This window comes from Genypterus blacodes, unplaced genomic scaffold, assembly GCF_046128005.1.
Source record: "Genypterus blacodes isolate CSIRO-AG114 ecotype Tasmania unplaced genomic scaffold, CSIRO-AGI_Gbla_v1 ptg000030l_1, whole genome shotgun sequence".
NCBI classification, from domain to species: domain Eukaryota; kingdom Metazoa; phylum Chordata; class Actinopteri; order Ophidiiformes; family Ophidiidae; genus Genypterus; species Genypterus blacodes.
In genome coordinates this window covers 4,093,507-4,115,350 of record NW_027466843.1, presented here as the reverse complement: position 1 = coordinate 4,115,350, position 21,844 = coordinate 4,093,507, and the positions used below count along the sequence as shown (strand labels likewise).

General features: G+C 40.4%; 2 protein-coding genes across 3 annotated transcripts; both read right to left on the bottom strand.

Moving 5' to 3' along the window:
* Nucleotides 1-455: 455 nt before the first annotated feature.
* LOC142994847 (integrin alpha-L) lies at nucleotides 456-13,269 on the bottom strand. The gene is made up of 31 exons (XM_076145720.1): nucleotides 13,124-13,269; nucleotides 11,660-11,777; nucleotides 10,970-11,061; nucleotides 10,753-10,835; nucleotides 10,517-10,631; nucleotides 10,281-10,411; nucleotides 10,051-10,193; nucleotides 9,151-9,301; nucleotides 8,644-8,779; nucleotides 8,464-8,537; nucleotides 8,072-8,195; nucleotides 7,826-7,968; nucleotides 7,559-7,705; nucleotides 7,269-7,466; nucleotides 6,752-6,882; nucleotides 5,751-5,908; nucleotides 5,504-5,670; nucleotides 5,281-5,397; nucleotides 4,889-4,959; nucleotides 4,663-4,804; nucleotides 4,474-4,572; nucleotides 4,300-4,382; nucleotides 4,111-4,188; nucleotides 3,922-3,997; nucleotides 2,613-2,714; nucleotides 2,477-2,518; nucleotides 2,262-2,387; nucleotides 2,057-2,170; nucleotides 1,925-1,966; nucleotides 1,730-1,840; nucleotides 456-1,630 (listed from the first exon to the last, which is right to left on the bottom strand). The coding sequence occupies exons 1-31, from the start codon at nucleotides 13,179-13,181 to the stop codon at nucleotides 1,385-1,387; spliced, it is 3,618 nt and encodes a 1,205-aa protein (XP_076001835.1). The 5' UTR covers nucleotides 13,182-13,269; the 3' UTR covers nucleotides 456-1,384.
* Nucleotides 13,270-14,294: 1,025 nt separating this feature from the next.
* On the bottom strand, nucleotides 14,295-19,607 carry LOC142994849 (nicotinate-nucleotide pyrophosphorylase [carboxylating]-like). Of its 2 annotated transcripts, XM_076145724.1 has the most exons (6): nucleotides 19,467-19,607; nucleotides 17,895-17,938; nucleotides 17,321-17,574; nucleotides 16,887-17,197; nucleotides 16,047-16,178; nucleotides 14,295-15,802 (listed from the first exon to the last, which is right to left on the bottom strand). In XM_076145724.1, the coding sequence occupies exons 2-6, from the start codon at nucleotides 17,924-17,926 to the stop codon at nucleotides 15,581-15,583; spliced, it is 951 nt and encodes a 316-aa protein (XP_076001839.1). In that variant the 5' UTR covers nucleotides 17,927-17,938; nucleotides 19,467-19,607; the 3' UTR covers nucleotides 14,295-15,580. The 2 variants fall into 2 exon arrangements, with proteins under 2 accessions (XP_076001839.1, XP_076001838.1); XM_076145723.1 differs by lacking the exon at nucleotides 19,467-19,607 and having other exon boundaries at nucleotides 17,895-18,052.
* Between the last annotated feature and the right edge of the window lie 2,237 nt (nucleotides 19,608-21,844).

Here is a 21,844-nt window from a genome sequence, read left to right as displayed (position 1 = left end):
TTTAATGCAATTTTTCAGGCATGATTTGTTTTCATCCAAGGACTCTGCAGAGTTTGATGTGGAAGGCTCGTTCCTCAATAAAATAATATTTTGCACACGTCTAATATGCATATTAAATGGTTAATGATGTTATAACTCATACAATATTACTATTTCCATTTCACACTGACATCTGGACTGACTTGTTTTTTATGTTAATTGTGAATTTAAAGGGGAGGGGGAAGTTTCAAGTCGGGTCAAAATTTGTTTAAAACATCATCATAAAGCAACATGTCAGGATCTCTAAGAAGACGAACCTAAACAGAACATGGAAGAGACAGAAGCCGCTGGAGAGTCGGTCTGAAAGGAGATCCCCGCCCCTCGGAACGTGGAGACGGGACAGAGGACAGTAGTTGATCCAAAATCCTTAAAGTTGACGAGACGACTACCTGACGGCTCAAATGAAAGAGTCCAAATAGCAGAAATTCTTTTAATTTCAAAACATGGCAAATATTTACAAGATAGAAGAGAACATACTATTTCTCCTTTTTTAATTTGGGAACCGTTGCAATGAGCTAATGTGCAAAAAACCCTATTGGTACTGAAACCTGCTAAACGACAATGTAAATGTAAATGTATACACACTGAGAAACTGCTGTCCAAACAAGGTATGTTGCATTCACGAACATCAAGTAAAATAATTTGAACAATTTAAACATACTACGCTTAAAAAACAAACTAATGATACAAAAAGAAGATGGACTACAATAAATACCTGTGCAAGATATTAACTCATTTAATGACTGTGTGTAATACATGACTGAATAACTAACACTGACGGTCACACGGCAGTCTATTCTCAGCTTCATTAACCAAAACAAATGCTCGTCAAAACTACACGAACTTCACATGTTGATAGTCTCCATAATCACGCACATGTGCCTCGTGCTGATTCAAACCCCTCATATGCAAATGTTTGATACAATGTACAGCTAAATCTGATCTGTCTATCTACTTCTATCCATCCATCCATCCATCCATCCATCCATCCATCCATCCATCCATCTATCTATCTATCTATCTATCTATCTATCTATCTATCTATCTATCTATCTATCTATCTATCTATCTATCTATCTATCTATCTATCTATCTATCTATCTATCTATCTATCTATCTATCTATCTATCTATCTATCTATCTATCTATCTATCTATCTATCTATCTATCTATCTATCTATCTATCTATCTATCTATCTATCTATCTATCTATCTATCTATCTATCTATCTATCTATCTATCTATCTACTGCCCCCTGCAGCACTTTTAGGCAGATTTAATGTAACTGTATGGTTTTATGACAGAAATACTGGGTTGGTCTGTATGTTTTACCAAAACGTGACCTCTATAATGGCTGTTTGTTGTCCTCTGGTGTCTCCTCCATAATGGCCTTTTCGTGTTCACAGAGAAGCGACATCTCCTCTGTGGGTTGTCCGGACTTCAAGTCGGGCTTGTATTCGGTTTGTGATTGGAAGTCGAAGTTGTCTTTGAGTGCGGGGCTGAACTCTGTGGGGGAGCCGGGCTGCATGGACTGTCTCTCCTCCTCCTCTTCTACGAGATCCTGGACTGTTTTCCTCTTGAAGCACCCCAACTTAGGACAGACGCAGGAAAATAATTGTTTTTGAGCCTTATTTTTAATCAGGCTATAATTAAAGCTTTAACTTGAAGGGTTGATGTTTTCAGCACTGACCTTACACATGACCACAGTTAAAATGATCAGTAACATCACTCCCATGAGAACTCCTGTTAGAATGATGAGTAAATGGTTGGGAAGGATGATCAGCTCCACCTGGATGTCCGCCTGTTGGGAGGGAAAATGTTGGACAGTTTGAGGTTTGGATATCATTTTCAGATCAAATGGTTTATGGTGTAGACTGAACTGTACCGAATGCATTGTAGGATCTATGTTTGTGGACGAGCCAGTCTCCTGTAAAACAAAACAATAGTAAGCTCGTGACTCGTCTTTGCAGGGTGGCGAATAAATCATCAGCTTACAGAAAACAAGACGTGAACATACCTCTTGTTTTCTTGATGCCTGAACGTGTCGTTGTTTGTCATAATTCACTTGTATGAGGCTTTTAAACTGCACCTCTGCTCCATCTCCAGTATATTGTTTCAGGAAATCAATAATCTACAATGTGAGAGCATGGCAGTTAATAATATATAAACATACAGTAGTTACAATAAATGGTATGTGGCCACTGTGTGCTGTTGAGACGTACCCCACCACGCTGCTCCAGGTCCTTAAACTCTCCTTCCCCAGACAGAGTAAACTCTAAATCTGAATAACTCTCCAGGGTCAAAGTGTCACACAGGATAGATTTGCAGTTCCTCTCTGGAGAGCAGTACTGTAACACAAACGTGTGTTAATCCATCTACAGTATAAAGTGTGACGTGTTCAGCTCAGATATTTCAAAAGCCAACGTATTTGACTTACTGCAGATGTCACATTGATGATCTCTGTGCACTGGGTTGTGTTCTTCAAAAAGACAAAAGAAGCATGAAGGATTTGTAATTCTAATACAAAAGTAGCAGTAAGGATGAATATGTTTATGTTGCTGCGTTGGTTTTACCTGATGGACGTGATAGTTCTTCATCTCAAAGTTGTGTTCCAGTTTGGAAGGGAAGGTTATGGACACATTGATGGGGAACGCCTTGAAACCCAAGTTTGCCACCTGTGAGTTGAAACATTTTCTCCATTTTAGCCTCACACAGGTGAACAATCTGAGGTGTAACACAGAGCTGTAAACACAGAGCTGGGAGGCAGTAGTCGAGTGGGTAGAGCTTCCGCTTAAGAACCGGAGGGTTGCCGGTTCGAGTCCCTGCCGAGGTGCCCCTGAGCAAGGCACCGAACCCTCAATTGCTCCCCCCTCTGCGAAGGGTGGTAAATATAATGTAATGTAAGTCGCTTTGGATAAAAGCGTCTGCCAAATGATCGTAATGTAATGTGAACACAGAGCTGCAAACACAAAGCTGTTACACAGAGCTTCCTCTTCGTGTAAGCTGCTCACAGTGAGGCCTCATGGTGACCACATCCTATTCTCAGCTCAGCTTAACTTCACTGCAGTGGTTCTCACACTCTTGGCTCCGATGGTGCAGTGCAAGATCACTGATATATAATTTCTCACTTTGGTTAATTTTTCCGTAATCATGCTTTGTTGAAAGGTGTTGTTGATTGCAATGAAAGGCAGCCATGAAGAACTGTCATTGTTCTTCTCAAAACCATTCTGTTGTTGTAAATTGTGCTCATATTAAATGCCTTTATTTACTTCTTTTAGTTAAAAATAGCTCAGCCCGTCCATGTGCACACGTGTGTATCGGAAACCTTTCTCACTCACACTTAAACACGTGTGGTTTTCCTATAGTCTTAGTCTGCAGTGAAAAGCACGATTGTGTGCCAATGGTGAAAATAGGAGATTAGATAAGGAATTATAAAAAATGAATGATAAAAAAAAATATTTTAAGCCTCAATGGGAAAAGTATAAAATAATTATTTTGTGAAATGAAAAAAAACTCCACCACATGATTCTGTTTTAGTGTGAATCCTATCTTTTTCTTATTTCATGAAAGGGGGGTCGTGTACGGCTGGAATCTTCTCAATTGGACAATGAGCATATTTCATATTAAATTATAATTTCATTTGATGGATATGTAAACAATTGTCCAAATCAGTTGTGGTCCAGGTTGGGCTCTGATCCTAATTTATGGTCCCTCATCCATCCATGCATCCATCCATCCATCCATCCATCCATCCATCCATCCATCCATCCATCCATCCATGCATCCATCCATCCATCCATCCATCACAACCCTCACCTCCTGGTCCTTCACTTGCTTGTGTAATTACACAGATGCTTGTTTTGTAATAAGGTTCTGCTTTACCTTATATATGATGGATATTGTTTTAGATGCTGGGTCCTCTGATGTAAAGTTCAGGTAGTCGACGGTGTCATCTTTCCTGCAAAGAGCACAACATGATCACAGTTTGGATTTAGCTGAGGTGAAAGATGATGGCATGATCAGAATTTAAACTACTTAAACTAAGATGATAGTTTCATGAATGCCACTTACACTGTTATGGCCAAATCAATTTGAAATTGAACAGGGATGACTTTGGTCAGGGAGGCTTTGGTTAAGTTTCCATTATCACTGTGTTAACAAAAGGTGAAATGTGTTTTTAAAATGTAACATGCAAAGAGGATCATTACAGCAGAGGTGGAATTAAGTTGTTTGACTCTGACTGTGTGAGGAGGTTTCTACCTTTGTGCAGTAATTTTCATCTCCATGGTGTCATTCCAGTCGGGCCAGAAATTATCAATCCGAAATGAAGTCTTAAATGTTGCCTGGAAAGAAAATATGATGCGAGATTAGATTCAAAGCTTCTGAAACTTGCCGACTTTAAGTTGTGATGTGTATGGATGCGGTGCCGCTTACAGCAGATCTGCTTCTGTAAACAGGAAGGCTGATGCCACATGTGGTTTTGTCCGTGACACCTTCCAGGTCATTGCAGCTGTGTAGCACTGGCCGTGTGAACTGGGTTAAAGAACACACACACAAAGTTCAAATTCTATCCAGTCAAGTTTGAAAAATTAGCTTCATTTCTGTATAGCTTTAACATGTCACCCCAGTCAGAGTCATCATAGAGAAGGAGAGGCCTGCTGGGTAATGCAGGGTGAGGAAGGTGTTGTAGGAGTCATCGCCGTGATTGGTCAGTTTTACAGACACACTGAAGTAATCCTGGTGCACCACCAGCAAGGTGGGGGTCCTTTAAGAATCAAGAACAGGCTTAAATTAGGCATGGATGCATGACCGTATACCAGACGCTCACACTGGTGTCACAAATACCTACATGAAGTCGAAATCCACCTCAAGTTCTGCAACACAGGAGTCATTTTTTCGGCAGTTCTTTTGGAAGGGGACCTAAGAAACGACAATTCTCATTGATAGGTTCACTGCATTCATCTTATGCATTATAGGTCAGAAGAAATGTCTGAATAAACTCTCAGGCAAGTCAGAAGCAAAGAGGATAAAATGTGATCTTTGTGAGCTAATAAAAGAGGAGTTTCAGAATAAAACACTGCTTTATTCCAAGGACAGCTTGGTACCCACAGGTAGCCTCTAAGCAGCTGATCTAGGCTATCCTGAGTGTCTTTTTAGAGGTTCTGCATTTTCTGTTGTTTTATATTAATGCTTTCAATATTGGCACAAAGTTAAGAGTCTTGCTTTAGCCTCTTTACATACCTCAACATCAGCCTGTGTGTTGCTGTCCACATTCAGGACAGCACTCGCTGTCTCGCTGTCATCTTGGGAAAACTGTAGTTTGATGCTGACGGGGGATAACGTGTCCTGCACACATTTCTGCAAGAAACACAAGGGAGTCATCTGCATACTTGGACATTTTGACTGTGAAATCTGCCAGTTTAATGGATCTAAAGATTAACATTCTCCCTCAGAATCTCCATACCAGCATGAAAACAGAGTGGTTGAAGCACAGCTCTCTGTCCCTTAACTCATGGGTAGACATATGATTTCTAGTTTTCTTGTCCGTTTTGATGAAGAAACCTCGGTGCGTTTGTCTCATGGGATCGATATCAAGGGTGTACGAGATGTTCATCCCAGGGATCACCGCACCTGAAAAGGCAAACAGGGTGTTTAGATGATCCAGACGCACACACAGATCCAAAGGGGGGTGGCTGTTTACAGGTCCCTACCTGGTTTGCTGCGGGTCATTTCCTCCATCTTAAAGCAGACTTCTAAAGTAACCGATGGCAAGACAGTATCTTGGATACCCAGACAGACAATTTCATCAGTGTTTATCTCAGCAGGTTGAAAAGAGAGATGAGCCTCGACATTGAAGACGGGCTTGGACCTGGAAGACAAAGTTGGATGGTTGGTAGACTTTTCTTGGGACAGTCTCTGGGTTATCTTTGATGTTTTTGGACGGATTTTCAAACATGTTCTGAAGGTGTAACATTGATCTTGAACTGCCAGCCAAAATCATTGTTGCCTGTGTTATTCATCTATTTAGAATATTAGTGTTGTAAGGGTTACAGCCCAGCAGCTGGCAGTCTGTAAATACTTTGCAGACCACAAACAATGTTATAGAAGAAGAAGAAGAGAAAAACAAGCAAACAAAATTGTAAAACAAGCAAAACAAAGTGAGAAAACTGTGTCTTGTCTTGTCTCCACAGATAAGAAAAACGAACGTGCGTCAATTCAGAAGAAGACACCAAGGTATGAAAAGTAAGCAACCAACAACCAGCGCAAAGAAAGCAACCAACAACCAGCGCAACTAAAATAACCAGAAGCCACGACAGCTAAGAGAAGACACACAGGTGCAAACTGACACAGACACAAGGTGAACTTCTCTTTTAACTGGTATGAAAAATTACATTTAGATTTAGACTCAGTTATTTTTAAACCCAGTAGCTCTAGAAGTGAAAGTTCACGTTGAGTTGTTTGGGTAGGTCAATGAGTCACCACCTCCTACCCTAAGATGTCAGTTGTCACAACCACAGAGTTGCACAGAGGTTCATTATTGTAACAAGCAGAATAAAGGAAGAAATCTGACTGCAAATGCAACAGAGGAGCATTTACTTTAACATTGGCCACATATTGATATTTGTAAGAAATAATGTATTCACGTTGACACTGAATTAAATGTCTGTCAATTAATGGAACTACAAATCTATGTCTATACAACAATTCATACCTCAAGACAACAGCCGCTCCGTACGATCCAACCACGATATCTGTGAGTCCGTCCTCACCGAGGTCAATGTCCCCATCAATGGACTGTCCAAAGAACCTCAGGTCAGCCTTTACAGTTTGTCCCACGATTCTCTTGAAAAGCAGAGTTTTCACATATGAAGTGCAGCATTTTGCATACAAGGTAGCTGATACTTTGGACTGATATTTAACATTCTTAAACCCTCCACTGGTCACTTGTCCTTACTTCCACTGAGTCGTGTGTTAGTTAACACCTAATAATCTATGTTGGAATCCATTCAGATTTAGTTTATTGCAAGTGTGAATTGATGAAGGGCATATCTTCACCTCAGGTATATGAACAAAGGACGGCCACCTATTCTTATTAAAAGATCAATATTAACCTGCTTTATCTTACCTACCTAACCTAACCCTCATGACTGGTTGACCATTGATCTATGTGGAAGTCACTGTGATCAGTTATTCATAATGTGACAGTTATGAGACACCACCTGTCTCACCTGGCTGAAAGTGCTGCGTATCCCTTTGCATTTGTCACCGAGGTAGATGTACACAGTGCCACCGCCATCATTCTCCAGGGGGGCCCCGACAGCTACATCTCGGAGTCCATCGCCATTCAGATCTGCAAGACTGGTGATCGTGCTGCCAAATCTGCCCAAAGATGACACAGAGACATTCATCTGCATTTCCAGCACCATCTGTCAGAAACAGGAGGGGGAAGTTATTAAGTGTGTTGACTCAAATACTGTGTTAAGTAGAGTTTTGAGGTACTGTGTGTGAGACAGGCCACCTCAGGTTTGAGTGTGTAGACATAGATCATTCCTTCTCTTTTCTTCTGAGGATGGTAAAACAGCGGTGCACCCACTAGCAGGAAATCAGTGCTTCTGTCAGAGTTGATATCCAGTGTGCACAGCTCTGCACCAAAGTAGGAACCGATCTGAAAAATTGGTGAGAAGTTAAAAGAGGATACAGTGCTCTTTAGGGTTAGGGTTAGGGTAAGGGTTAGATAAAAACAACAAAAGGGATCATATGAACATTTCTCAGCACACTAACCAACCTGTTCCCCATCTACTCGATGTGCTACACTCCACTCATTGCCTTCAGGTCTGAAAACTACAACTTGTCCAATGTGGTTCAATCTTGGCGCACCGGTGAAATAGAGAGGAGCATTGTTCTTCTCCCCAACAGAAACCGAGTATCCTGCATCAACACAATCAGTCACATATGTCATCTGCTCTGTGTTCAGACTGATGAAATTAAAACAGTCTAAGTGAAAATGTATGAGTATGCAAGCAGCTCTTACCCATGTAAGAGTCCATCTTCATTTTAGAATCATTAATTTGTCTTCCTGTTGGAGCTGAATCCTTACGTTCAAACAGTGAGCCAGTCCAGCTGTTTGACCCCACTGACCCCAAAATCAAAGTGTCCTGTTGATAGAAATGATAGCTGAGATGTGGAATCAGTGAAGAGGAAGAACTGATAGTCTGACACAATGCAGTAAAAACAACAGATGAACCTGATTTTAAAGAAATTAATGTACTTTTGTAACCACTTTCCCATCTAAACACAGCAATGTGTACCTGCTTACCTACTAAGGATAGTTAAAGGACGTTGTGATGAATGATTATATAGTGTGTAATATGTAAGGATGTAGATTTATTTCCAATCCGTCTTGATTTGATTGTGTTCACTCACCTTGTAGTAGGCAGCACTAAATCCACTCTGAGCCATTTCATTAACTAGTTTTCCTGCACGAGCTTCTTTGATGCCTAAATATAGGATAATATATGTTACTCATGTAGGGGTATATGAGGAAAATATGCTCCATTACAGAGGCAACACCCTCAGGGAAGGGGAAAATCAGTGGAACATCACCTTCAGTTAGAAAGATCTTTTTCTGAAAGTTTTCCAAGATTCCTGTGAGTCCATTATAGTCTTTAATGTAGAAAGTATTGTTGTCTTTTGGCTCTGAGGCAATGAGCCTGAGTTTTTTTAGATCAAGGACTTTGACCTGAAACCAGAAAGCAGCTATAAGTTATTGAGTTATATAAGCAAAACAACATTCAAAGCTAGGACGGTCAAACCTTTATTTGAAGAAATTAATTACTGAATACACAACATGGTTGAAAATTAGTCTTACTTTTAGATGCACAATGAAATCTTAAGTGTGAAATTGTGTCTTATTTATTTTATCTTCTACTGTTAACTCAGGCTTTATTTTCCTTCAGTGTTTTCCAAATCAGCAGAATTTATATTTCCTGTAAACTGTATTTCTGTTGTATTGTATCCACAAAAGGAGTTCAAGGTCAAAAGTGGTCCAAGAATTGATCCCTGAGGTATACTAGGGATGGAAAATGAGAAAAACCTGACACCAGAGCTTACCCCAATGACAAATCGAATGATGCCCTGATTGTCACATGTTTGAATAATCCCCTTGCTGTTGGTATCAGTAGGATCTCCGTCTGTGATTATCACCACCACTTTAGTTGCATCAGGGGAGGCACCCTCAGTTACATTGTTCAACATATGTTGGCTGAAAAAAATGTACAAGTAGCAAATGATCAAAAAGCGATTATATTCCTCAGTGTTTCATCTACTTCTACCATATTTTGTGAGCTGTCATTCCGTCTCTCCTATTTGCAATAAATCGCAGAAAACTAAAATAAGCACATTGACATTAGCTAGCTAGGATATGAATCTAACAACACAATTAGCTAAGAAGCTTAGTGTCTAAGCCAGTGTCTTTCAACCTGTGTGCCAGAGATCGTCAGGTGTGCCATGGGAAATTATCTAAATTCACTTAATTAGCCGATCTGGCCGGCCCGGCCCGCGAGACAGACCGCAATTGCAGTGCAATCTTCGAAGTGCCTGAATACTATCAATTCTATCAATTTATACAGCTTACTTCACATTTATGCTTGATCGCAGAACCAAAACAAAGTATACTCTGCACGTAAATGTACTGAGTGACAGCATGACAGTGTCAGAAATATAAACAAGTCTTCATCTGAAGTGCTATGCCGTGTATAGCTGGCTTGTGTTCAACTTGCATATGTAAATAAATGCATCATCTCCGTGACCATATTTTGCACAAGTCTTGGCTGAGGAAAAGCCTAGGGTTTGTTCCTGAATGATACCAAAATGAACACCCTATGATTTAGACCAAGAAACCAAGATACTAAGATAACCATCTTAAAAGCACATTCTAGAACAGTAGTGGAAACACATTTATCTTAGACAGAAAAAAGACTGAGAAGTTAATGGGCGTTTTTTTGAACTTACTGCACAAATCTCAGAGCTCTATGTGTGTTGGTGAGTTCCTTCAGATGCCCTTCCTTCTCAAGCTTATCCAAAGCCCGACCTTCTACGTAGTCATGGAAGTCAAAAACCTTTCTGGGTCGGGTGGAGAACTGGGCTGCAGCAAACTAAAAAAAACAAACATTTTTGCATTAGTTAAACAAGATTTAGCAAATTCAATACGTGTTATCTTATGTACTTAATGTATCCGTTACCTTGATTGACGTATTTTTTAAGTGGCTCATCATTTCCTCAATGAAATCTTTGTTCTTTTTAAACTCAGCAGTGGTCATACTTTCTGAGCCATCAAAAAGAAAGATGAGGTCCACTGTCTTCTTTTTACAATCTGGAGAATGAAATTAAAGTGATAGATATAACATAATATTAAAATAAAGCTACGATTGAGTGCAAAACACTCCAAGCAATGTCAATAAATACCTAAAGGTCTCACCTTGGAAAGTAGGTTTGAAAGGGGTGCTTTCCTGGAGATTATGATTGAACTTGTAACACACGCTGTTTAGGTAGGAGTTCTCATCACATTCATGGGCTACACTTGGACTACAGACCTACATTATATGTGGGCCAAAAAGTTTTAGATAGAGATGTTTTGCACAGATCGTTCAAGAGAAATTGTATAATTGAAATTGAATACATGAAATATAATGAGCTTGAATCCATTCTTCTTACAGTGAAACTGGAGCGGGTTGAATCTACAGCTACTGACAATCCAAAGTTCTTGACTGGCACTGTTATGTCTTTGAGATCAAGGCCTGAAACAGAAGCGCTTGATAAGTATTTTTTGTTTCTATAAAATATTTCACATTCCAATTGTTTTAATGATACATTTACGGCTCCTCAATGCTTTAACTGTATAACAATAAAATCCAAAACCACATTTACTTACCTGGAGGGTTAAAGCACTGATGGTTTTGGCTTTTATCAGGCTTACAGATTCCCCCAGATCCATTCAAGCTTTTGGGTGCGGTGACCAGTATGCTGCGGACAAGATGGACAGCACATGGTAACTATGACAACAGTACTGGCAAGATTTAAACTGGCCAAGCTGACATGATTTGCACTTTTAAGTATACAACCAAAAGAGAGAGACTAGACTCTTTTGAGCACCACAAGACATTAGATTAGACTAAATACACCTTTATTAGTCCCACACAGGGACATTTCAGGTGTTACAAGCAAGAAAAAAATGGCATAAAAAAACTTAGCTATATTAACACATGAAATATAAACATAGGAAAATTGTACAAACAGACAAAGTATACAAATTTGGAAATGCACCATTCCCTGTAATACGTGCTAGTGCATGAACACATTTAATGTGATTAAGCATGTCAAATTTTCAACTCTTCTTTATGATAAAGTGAAGAAGAACAATCTATGCTTCTTTTGCATTATATGGATGCATTGTTTATAGGCAGGATCAAGCTGTTATCTAAGCAGCAACTATTCTACAGCATGAACTCTGGAACTGTGTACTTGTGGCAGCACTCCAACTATATGAATTATCTACATTAAATATCTAATGGTACTTTAGCCATTAGCAAAGTTAAATGTCACCGGAAACACCAACACACACCCTTTGTTTTGTCCAGACATGAATTGAAGGACTTTGTATCCAAAGAAATCGGTTTGATTCCCAGTGTAGATGTCTGGATTTGTTGCATCAATGTTGAAGGCCAGAGATGCTGGGATGGCTGCAGATTGTTAAAAGAAAAAGAAACAAAAAACTATGTATTATTAATAAAATTTCAGAATCTCACACTGATAACTGACTAGAATTGGTGCTGAATAGTCAAACATTCAACACTACAGTTGTTTCTAAACTGTTTCATTTTGATGCAAATCATGCTGTGATAATTATTAATGCAGGATTTAGGAAAGGTTTGCAGATTTCTCAATCAGTCAAAAGAAGAAATAGTTTTAAAATAGAAATGCATAATTATACGGTTCAAATAAAGACAAAATAATGTCCTTAATATCAAAAACAACTATTTGAATTTAGTGCTTTTTAAGCCAAAACTTAGTCTTTGTTCAGTTTGATTCTTCTTACGTGCATTTATGCTTCAAATTTCAAAGTAGGCCATTTGAAAAACTACACCGACCCCCCCTTCAGTCCTTATGTGTTCAGATGGGGTGTTTTAGAGCCAAACTATGCTCTGTTTATCCTTCAACATGTCATTTATTAATGTTTTTGGGATCATACTAAAATGAAGGGCTATGAAAATGTATGCAATAAGGCATGCCAGTTTAACCATGAAAATATATCTGTAATGCACTTGCAAAATTGTTTTCCACTTATCTAATGGAGGAATATGGTTGCTTCTATGAAATGAAACATCACACCTCCAACCAACCTCATGAGATGGTACGTGTAACATGAGGTTGTTCAATTTCCTGTATCTGACATATATTCCACGAACTGAAGCGTATGAGCTACGAGTTACGAGTTCAGAAATCAGTAATAATGTCAGAGTGAAAAATGAAAATCGCAGTTATTTTAATCATTCATGACGGTCACTCTGCTGGCACACTCCAAGTTCATCAGCCTGGCGTAAACCAACACAGATGATGAAGAACTCACTTATCAGAATAATTTGGGAATGCTCACATGGTAAGTTAGGTTTTTAGGTGGTAGACATATGTTCATACCTCTGATCTACCAAAGTGTAAAATTTGATGTTAGTCATAGCTAGGATTCTCCAAATCTGGCAAACTTCAGTTTCCCCCCCTGGATCTACTGTAGGTATTTTCAAAGCCCTAGCTACAGCCCTGAAACCCCAATCAGTAATTTGTACAATTGTGAATTTGAAGTAAAAAGAAACATTAAACAGATTTTACAAAAACGTAACAATTCCATGTAGGTTCAAAACATGTAGAAACTGTTGCAGTGCAGTCGTGCGCCTCTACGGCTCAAGCTCACGCTCAGTTTTTCTCCCCCCCACACACACACACACATACATCAAGCTTCCTGAACTATTTCCTTGAGTAAATCAATTGTCTCTCATAATCAAATGCAAATATAACAAATGTTACAGCTTACCAAATGTCACCATGTAGGTGAGCAGGAAGATGTATCCGTGCCAATCCATCTCCCCCATCACTCCTCTTGAAGCCAACAGTTCATCTGAGATGTGTGTCTGCAACTGCAATTTCCTGTTTGACTTTTGACTCTGGGCGTTTCCCAAAATAAAGCTCTTGACATGTTTGCTGCCAGCAATGCTCTCAGCAAAGGACTGTGTAGCCTGTTTCCCTCACACTTCCCCTTTTCTTGATTATAACTGCTTCTGTTCTTTGAATTTGTAAAAAAAAAAAAAAAAGTGGTTATTGATGTCTTTTTCACGATGGAAATACAACCTAGACGCCAGAGTTTAAAGTTCAATTTGGGGTCTGGTTGGTCATGTTCACGAGTGAATTTTCACTTGATTTTCATATTTGGGTGATTCCCTTGAAACGTCACGATGGACTCTTTCCTCTCCATCGTAGCAGTTGCAGTGCAAGTATTGCTCGTCTTTGTACAAGCACAAGTTCACACCTCTGCTTCTGATTAATGGTGCTCACTCAGATGATTACACTCACTTTCTCACACTTGATTCGTGTAGAGCGTTTGGTTACTTCCTAACATGAATTCATACTTCTGCATTTATTGACTCCTTAAATCCAACTGGCAACAGATGAAAGCATTTTTAACCTATTGTAAATGTGTTTTTCTCGTTTATAGCCCATCTTGTGACGACAGCTTCTGTGATGGTGATGATGATGTACTACTGTAAAGACTGCACAACATCCTGTACCTCTATGGATATGTTATATTGATCTTCTTATCAACAGTAGTTTTTTTTACTCTTGCAAAGCATTGTAGCACCGTAGTTTCTTTCTTTTTTTCTTCTTGCTTTAGGTCACATAGCCATCTTGAGGTTTGAATGTAGAATATATGTGTCACCCACAGCAACCTTGGTGACTATGAGCCAAATTTCTCTTTGGAGATCACTGAAGTTGTCCTCCGCTTCTCAAAGATTACACACATTAACATGTGCCAAACACAGACAGCACAAAGAGGAACAACAGTCACAAGCTGAAACTCCTCAACAGGGAAGTGACAGATGTGGTGTATAGTCATAGTGTATAGGAGGAAGACGCTGATAACCAACATTCAACCTAATAGGTGCAATGAGGACTTCTTCTTTCTTTTAATCAGTGTTGTTTTTGCCACATTTCCAAAATAAAACATATAATAAAAACATTGTAGTGTTTACAGAGAAGCCTTCTTTGAATACATCTAAAAATGATGCGCACACACTGAAGACGTTGAAGAAAACATATATCACAAAGCCAAATACAATAATTAAGATAACCTGATAAATATAAAGCATCACAGAAAAACATAACAGAAACAAGGAAAAGTGGTTGCAGGGTAATGAATCCTGTTACCTGTAGGCTTCACTGAGACCTTTCAGTCATTCATTGTGATCATGTGTTCTCCAGTTCATTGTAGAGGCGGAGCAGTATACAAAAATAGGCACCAGTTTCCAGCATGTCAACATCATGACAATTAAAGAGGGCCGACTACAGATCTGGGTGGGACGCCTCGGGAGACATTATGGCTCAGACACTTTTGCTTGGAGTAAGACTTTATCCTCTAGGCTTATAAAACGCTGTTAGTGTTATAAAATAATAATAAATCGAATCTAATAAACACTAAATACACAGCCTCAGCATGGATCTATGAGCCTGGTCTAAAGCTGTAGTGGAAGTAACACCCATCCATCCATCCTTTGATCCATTACCTGCTTATCCTGTTCAGGGAACACACAGAGGACTGTCAGCAAGGTCCTTGTCAAACCAGTTTATGTTTGCTCCTATAAAGTAATAGTCAGCATTATCAAAAGCCTTGAATAACGCAGCATAACCAGGCACGGGATTGTGTTACATAGGCATCAAACAGCAGCGTCACAAATCCTTTTGTTCATTGTGTTTGTCTCCCTTTAGTGGTAATAGCCCTGAATACACTGCACATTCAAGTTTAAACTTCAATTAAAAGAGCACACTCCAAAGCTAACGATTGTTATTGAAGTCAAAGGTGCTTTCAGAAATGCAACTAAACCATGCAGGTCACCAAAAATAAAAATAAAACCAAAATGGTCAAAACTCATAACACTAACTTAACCCTCAACTGAAATTTTGACTTACATTTTGAATGATATTGCTGAATGATAGGCTCTCTGCGGATTAGGGTTTGGGTTAGGGTTAGCAATTACCTCATGCCCCCCTGTAATTAATCAACTGTCCAAATGACAATGGAAACATCACCGATGTCTTCTGGCAGCTCAACCTGTCTCAATCAGTGTTTCAATAGGCAGTGAGCACTTAACTGCCTATTTGGTTGAGTGACTCTGTGGACCAAGAAAGGCAAAATCACAGAGCAGTGATGATGTAATGAGAGTAGCATCATGTCACCTACAAACGATAGGTGACAAGGCCATACTGTAGACAGATTTCCTCATGACGGCACTTTCTCATGTCCACTTAAGCAAAGCACTGGCTTCTGCACCTTAAGAGAGAAATCCACAACAGGACAGCCTTGTGTTATGCAGCCCAGAGAAATGATGTCAACATGTGAGGAGAAATAGTCGGGTAAGTTCTCCGGAGTGACTCCTCCACTGGCTTCTATGAGTAGAGATGGGAACTCTTCCTTCAAGGCTCGGGCTGCAACATGGAGCTCCTGGACACAGTGGGGGAAGAATTCTTTACTTCATTGTTGGAGGAACAGAGAAAGGTATGATGGAGACCAAGTGCATGTTAGTTCAAATTACAAAAACCCCACCTGGAGGCGATTGGAGGGGCTGGAAGGAATTTCCAAGCTTACCATTGATCTACACACATTGTATGAAATAAGATCAAAACATTTGTGTTTGCGTGGCTAGATCCCTGTGCTACAGGTAAAGCGACCTGTGTGTGTGTTCTACCTGAATTTGAAAGTTGTCCAGCATAACAATGTCTGCTCCCGCTCTGGCCGCCTCGCTGCCTTCCTCTGCCGAGCGGCACTCCACCTCGATCTTACTGCTGAAGCCACAGACTGAGCGAGTCGCCTTCACAGCCTACAGGAACAAAACAGAGGGCACAAAGACAAACTGTGTCAATCTGAACATTCACTAGGTCTACAAATGGAGGAGTGCTTTCTGTGACATTGATGGGGAAGATGTCGCTCATATGGAAGTGAGCGTTGAAAGTTAATTATTATTATGATTCACTCATAGAAGTATCTGATCTAAACTCACTTTTAATTCCAATGGACGTCTTGTAACACCTTGGGCCAGTTGATTTATCATGAAACAATTCTGCGTTGAAGTGGCGTCGGAAATTGGGAAATACCACTTTCACAACTTTGGCAAAAAGCTGACAAAGTCGTATTTACAAGTTGTAAACTCAGGATTTTGAAGCAACACGACGAACCTAAAAACCCTGATGTGCCTCTATTCTTGTTCCCTTGCGCTGAAGTTTTAGTTTACACCACCACGTTCCCCAGAGGGTGAATCCTAATGACGCTGGTCACATTAAAGGCCAGCATCATGTAGAAATACCTCAAACTATTGTATTGTACTTTGAGCTGAATGATAACACGGCTTGCTAACTCAGCATAGCATCAAATTACACAAGCGTAATGCTAACACAGCAAATTGACACGTTAACTGTGAAATGTTACACGTCAATACCGACCATGATAACAATGTAATGTTTGCAGATTGGCCTGCCGAAGATAACAATGAGCTGAGCTTTAGAACCAGACTATGGGTGCAGCCGTCTACCTCTGTTATACTTCCTGATGCCCAGACATGGTTGTCTTTCAGCATCACCATGCTGCTCAGGTCTTGCCTGTGCATGGACACGCCGCCAACCAGCATGGCGTACTTCTCCACCAGACGGAAGCCCGGCGTGGTCTTTCTCGTGCCTGCCACTTCTCCCTGCCATCCCGCTGCCACTGCCATCGCCCAGAGCTGAGAGCAGCGCGTGGCAATCCCCGAGGCCCGAGCCAGGCAGTTGAGAGCCGGTCTTTCCCCGAGGAGGAGGCACCTTGCCGGGCCTCTTACCACGGCTGTGAGCGTGACAGCATCTGGTCCTGGCGGAGACAGAGGAGACAGGTCTGAGACTTAAGTGTACCTGCAAAATCATCAAAACTAATACATCCAAAGAAATGGTTTTGGGTGTAAGTAAAGTGCTACATGCTGAGGATGACGCCCACCAATCTCAGCTCCCTCCTGGTACATCCAGTCAACCGTGCAGCCAACCTCTGTAAACACAGCGGTGAAGAAAGGACTTCCAGCCAGGACGCTGCACGGCGTTTTACACAGCAACCTCGCCTCCACCTCTCGGGATCCCGCGCAAACTCCTGCCGGGTCAAAGTTTGGGGTGTCCTCTGCTAGCCATTCTCGAGCCAGCCGGGTCAGAGCGTGAGGTGGGATTGAGTGGGACGCCGGGTGTGTGGGCTGAGTCATTCTGAAAAGTGTGTGGAAGGTCAGTGTTCACATATAGAAAACATACTCTTTGTTATTTAGGGGATAAAGATGATAACAAACATGTTCCTTAAACAATTGCAGTGGTAACTAAAATTGTCATTCAGTCATTCAAAAAGACCAAAACAGTCCTAAAGCATTAACTTTCTGCTGTTTCTTGCCCAACTAGATATTTATATCTAAATCATTCTTAATTATTCCACTTATTGATGCATTTCCTGGCCATGTATGCTCTGACATATGTTAGGCCCCAGTCATTCCTTCCCCCTGTGCAAAAGAAAGAACAAGTGGATGAATGTTTACCTGTTTCCACTGGAGAGTCTCTGCGGCTGCATCGCAGGCTGTAACTAGGTTCACAAAGAGAATGAAATGGGATTATTCCCAGCAGAGAGGATTCTATCTGATGCAGAGTGGATCAGTGTGAAATCTCAATGAGGCATCGCTGAATGGAGGAGGAGGAGGAGGAGCTCAGCATTTATAGCCCCAGGAGAAATGCACACAAACATGGAGTTTGACCTCAGGCTGGACTGTTTGCAGTATGGCAGTCAGAAAACCAAACATTGTTGGTTGTTTATTAAGGGGACAGTGCATATTCCAGGTTTGAAACTCAATCATTACCTGAGTAGCAAACAACATCGTAGCTGTGACAGGCTTTTTGTACCGGTTAAAGCTACAATATGGCCTCTTAGCATTACAAAAGCAAAAATTTAAAACGTAACTTCTGCGTCTGTCTATTCTGTGTCACCGTCTACAGGCCCTCACCTGCCTGCTGATATGAAATTGGCTTTTTACCAATGTTTGGTATATTTTGAGGCCTGTGTCTCCTGTGGGTGTGGCCATCTGCAGCGTGCAGACTTTGCAACAGCGAGGTTATTGCAACACGGGCACGGGTGGAGAGCAACCAAACAACTCAGCTGAACCTGCAGCAGGCAAACCCCCGCCCCCCGCTTGATCCCACTGTGAACACAAGCACAGCTTTTACTGTCTCGCATTGTTTCTGTCTCCTGTGTCCACAAGAGAGACAGAGGTGCGGTCATATCTGTGACCTCATTGTCCTCCACACTTATCAGCATATAGACAAATTCTTGGGTTTTGCATATTATCAATGGCATTTGACTACAGTATTGGTTATAGTGGACATGAATGCCGGAGGAAGACTGTAACCACTGGAATAACTTGGTGATAGTATTAACATGTTCTTTACTTCTTTATCTAATAAGTTATTTATCATCAAGTACATCTGTGCAAGAACCTTTATTTGTTCTGTAACCTCTTTCATTGTGGCTTTACATCTTTTTCCTCAAAACGACAAGCAGATAAATGTACCAGTGTCACCATGACAATGACAGGAAGTGAAGTCTTGTATAATAGGGACAATGGGTACTATTTCTGCATTTCCTCAAACCACTTTTAATGCTAGAATGTAAAATGTAGAACTAAAAGCATTTATCACTTTTGGGTTGTCTGTATCTGTTAAACGAAGCAAATGATATTATGTAATGACCGTTATCTTAACCTTGCCAGTCCCCCCAGGATTTTGCAATCTCTTTGTTTCTTTTGCAAACACATTCACTGACATTGCGGCAGTAATTTCCAGAATTATGTGGCAAATGATGTGATTTTCCTTTAATGCCATGAAATGTAAAGGTGCATTTTCGGTCAAATATGAATGTAGGCTAAAAACAATAACGTCACCTACACATACAGTAGTTGCCTTACATTAAGTAAATGCAAGGCGACTGGCTAATCATCATCTCACATTAATGTAAGCTAGTTTAGATGGACAAATTGAACTAGTTGTGTTGGTAAGGAAATGTTTACAAAAGCCAGATATTGAAGCACAGATAATAATACATTTTACCATCCGTTGCTTACTTTATTTCATTCCATGGCTGCTGCTGTCGTCTTAGCCACTTGTTCAGTCACTGTCCTCTGCCTGCGCCTTCCCTCACTCCAGACATCCGCCTGTCGCTCGTGCTTGCTTCTTTAGAGATGGCAGTCGATGCTGGATTTTCTTCTGTGATTCAAAATTTTGTTGCAAGCACTCAAAACAATTTACCTCCACTCGTAATATATCAATGATGCTGCACTTCCTTTATTTTGCATTGAATTCTGTGATTGTGGATCGCGCAAAACTGGAGGGACTGCCTCAAAATGCACTGTGATGTCCTGATGTGAGACAGAAGGTAACTCAATGTAGAAGCAACAAGACCATCTTCAAAGAGCTTGAAACTCTCTGACCACAGTTTAAGCCAACATCCTTGGATGCGGCTGCAAATGTAAATCAGACCCAATTATGGGTATGATGGAGGAAGGAAACAACAAAACAAATAGCTGATCTTCAAGCTCAAGTTGCAACAGTAGCACCATCTGCACCTATCTCAATGAAGATGAAGGTGGTTCATGGTAGAAGACCCAGAGAGACTCCCTTTTGATTTTGCCCCCACTGAGCAGTCCTTCTATAAGCATTTCTTCTATAATTAATATTTTTTATACAAAATGTATTTTTATTATGCAATTGTCATTTTGTCCACACATCTTCATTTTTAAAACAGTTTTCAAGACAAAAAAGACCACAATCATCATAATAATAACACAACAGCTATTAACCAAAGTTGACCTTCATGCAGAATGTTTGTACAAACTCATTTTAAATTCCTCATGTTTGAATTCAGATGAAATCAATGAATGTGATCTAAACTTCATCTTTGATCATCTTTATTAGTATCATAGCTGCTGTAGAAGTATTATGCTCACTTAGAGAAGACCCTCTCAGAGTTCTTGTTTGTCAGTTTGTCCATAAGTAATATATGCATAGCTTCTAATGAGCTACCTCAAATGCAGGTTTAACCCTAATATCATGAGATGAAATTAAATCTCAGACTAAAATATCATAGTACAGGCTTGAGACACCTCAAGAGGAGAGGACCAAACTATCAGTGCAGTGCCATGCTGCGAAACATTAGGCAGTCGCCCCAGGATTTTGCGATTTGTAAGTGTGTTGCAATCAAAATCACTGATTTTGTGGTAATATATGCAGAATTGTGCGGCATATGTTGCAATTTTCCCGGGTTGGTTCGCCAAATATTGCTCTTTGTTGCCTATATGTTATCCTGACTAAGCACAGATCATACATGTTGCTTACTTTATTTCGTTCCGTGGTGACTGCTGTTGTTGTTGTTGTTTTAGCCACCTGACGTCTTCCCTCAATCCAGACATCCACCAGCCGCTCGTGCTTGCTTCCCCTGAGATGGCAGTCGATAGTGGATTTTCTTCTGTGATCCAATATTTTGTTGCAAGCACTACAAAACAATTTACCTCCACTCTCATGTAATATATCAGGATATTGCTTTGCTCTGTCATTTGCGCTTATGTACGACGGTAAATGTGATTTATTCGCCGCCATTTTCATAGTGGCCAATCACTAACGTAATGCTGCGTTCGTCTCACCCTCGGAATTCGCCATTTCCGACTTCCGGCTTGGCAAAACCAATGAAAACGCCCCTCAACTTAGACATTACAACTGGGAAAGATGGGCGAGGTTCGACGTCATTTCACAGGCTACCCACGATGTAAACACCAATCAAAGTTCTACTTCTGAACTTGTTTATTAGCTTTCAGTAATATGTGTTCACGACAAATTCACTCACATAGACATAAGCGGTTGAAATGCGTAACAGTGGCAGTGCCGTTGCGTTTTTGAGCTGGGATATCGCACTAAACGTTTTTATCGCTCAAATAGCAAAAGCAAAACATGCAGTTTTGGGGGCGTCCATGTTGTTTCCCACTTCTGAGCTCCGACCTCCCACTGTAAGCACACGTCAGGTGCTAGCAGGCAACGGAAATGGAAACGGAAATGGAAAAGCGCGACTTTTCTAACTTGGATTTTTCTTTGTTTTCTTTGTGAAATTTATGTGGCTTAATTGAAAAGTATGCAGAATATTTATTTATGTTAAAATGCGCAATTTTGGTTATTTTCCATTAAATTCTGCGACCGAATCGTGAAAAACTGGATGGAGACTGGTTGGTTCAAATGTATGTGAAGTAAAGAATGGATCCAAAATACTGTTGAGTTTTATCTTGGTTCAGCCTGCACAAGAAAAACCCCAACAACACGATCAGGCTTAACTTCTCAAACACACATTTATATGTTGTGTAAAATCCTTAAAGTTCTCTTTCCGTTTCCACATCAGCCACAGGGTGTGCTGGAAAAGGGTGTCGTGAAGGTGACGTCAGAGACTTTGCGCGTTCCC

Excerpts from the sequence above, each read along its gene's own strand:
- LOC142994847 (XM_076145720.1), bottom strand. The coding sequence starts at position 13,181 with ATGGGGGAGATGGATTGGCACGGATACATCTTCCTGCTCACCTACATG. Across the intron at positions 10,836-10,969 it reads TCAGTGCTTTAACCCTCCAG|GCCTTGATCTCAAAGACATA; the intron begins GTAAGTAAATGT and ends CTTCTGTTTCAG. Across the intron at positions 5,398-5,503 it reads ACCACTCTGTTTTCATGCTG|AAATGTGTGCAGGACACGTT; the intron begins GTATGGAGATTC and ends TGTTTCTTGCAG.
- LOC142994849 (XM_076145724.1), bottom strand. The coding sequence starts at position 17,926 with ATGCAGCCGCAGAGACTCTCCAGTGGAAACAG. Across the intron at positions 17,575-17,894 it reads AGACTCTCCAGTGGAAACAG|AATGACTCAGCCCACACACC; the intron begins GTAAACATTCAT and ends CACACTTTTCAG. Across the intron at positions 15,803-16,046 it reads TGGACAACTTTCAAATTCAG|GAGCTCCATGTTGCAGCCCG; the intron begins GTAGAACACACA and ends CACTGTGTCCAG.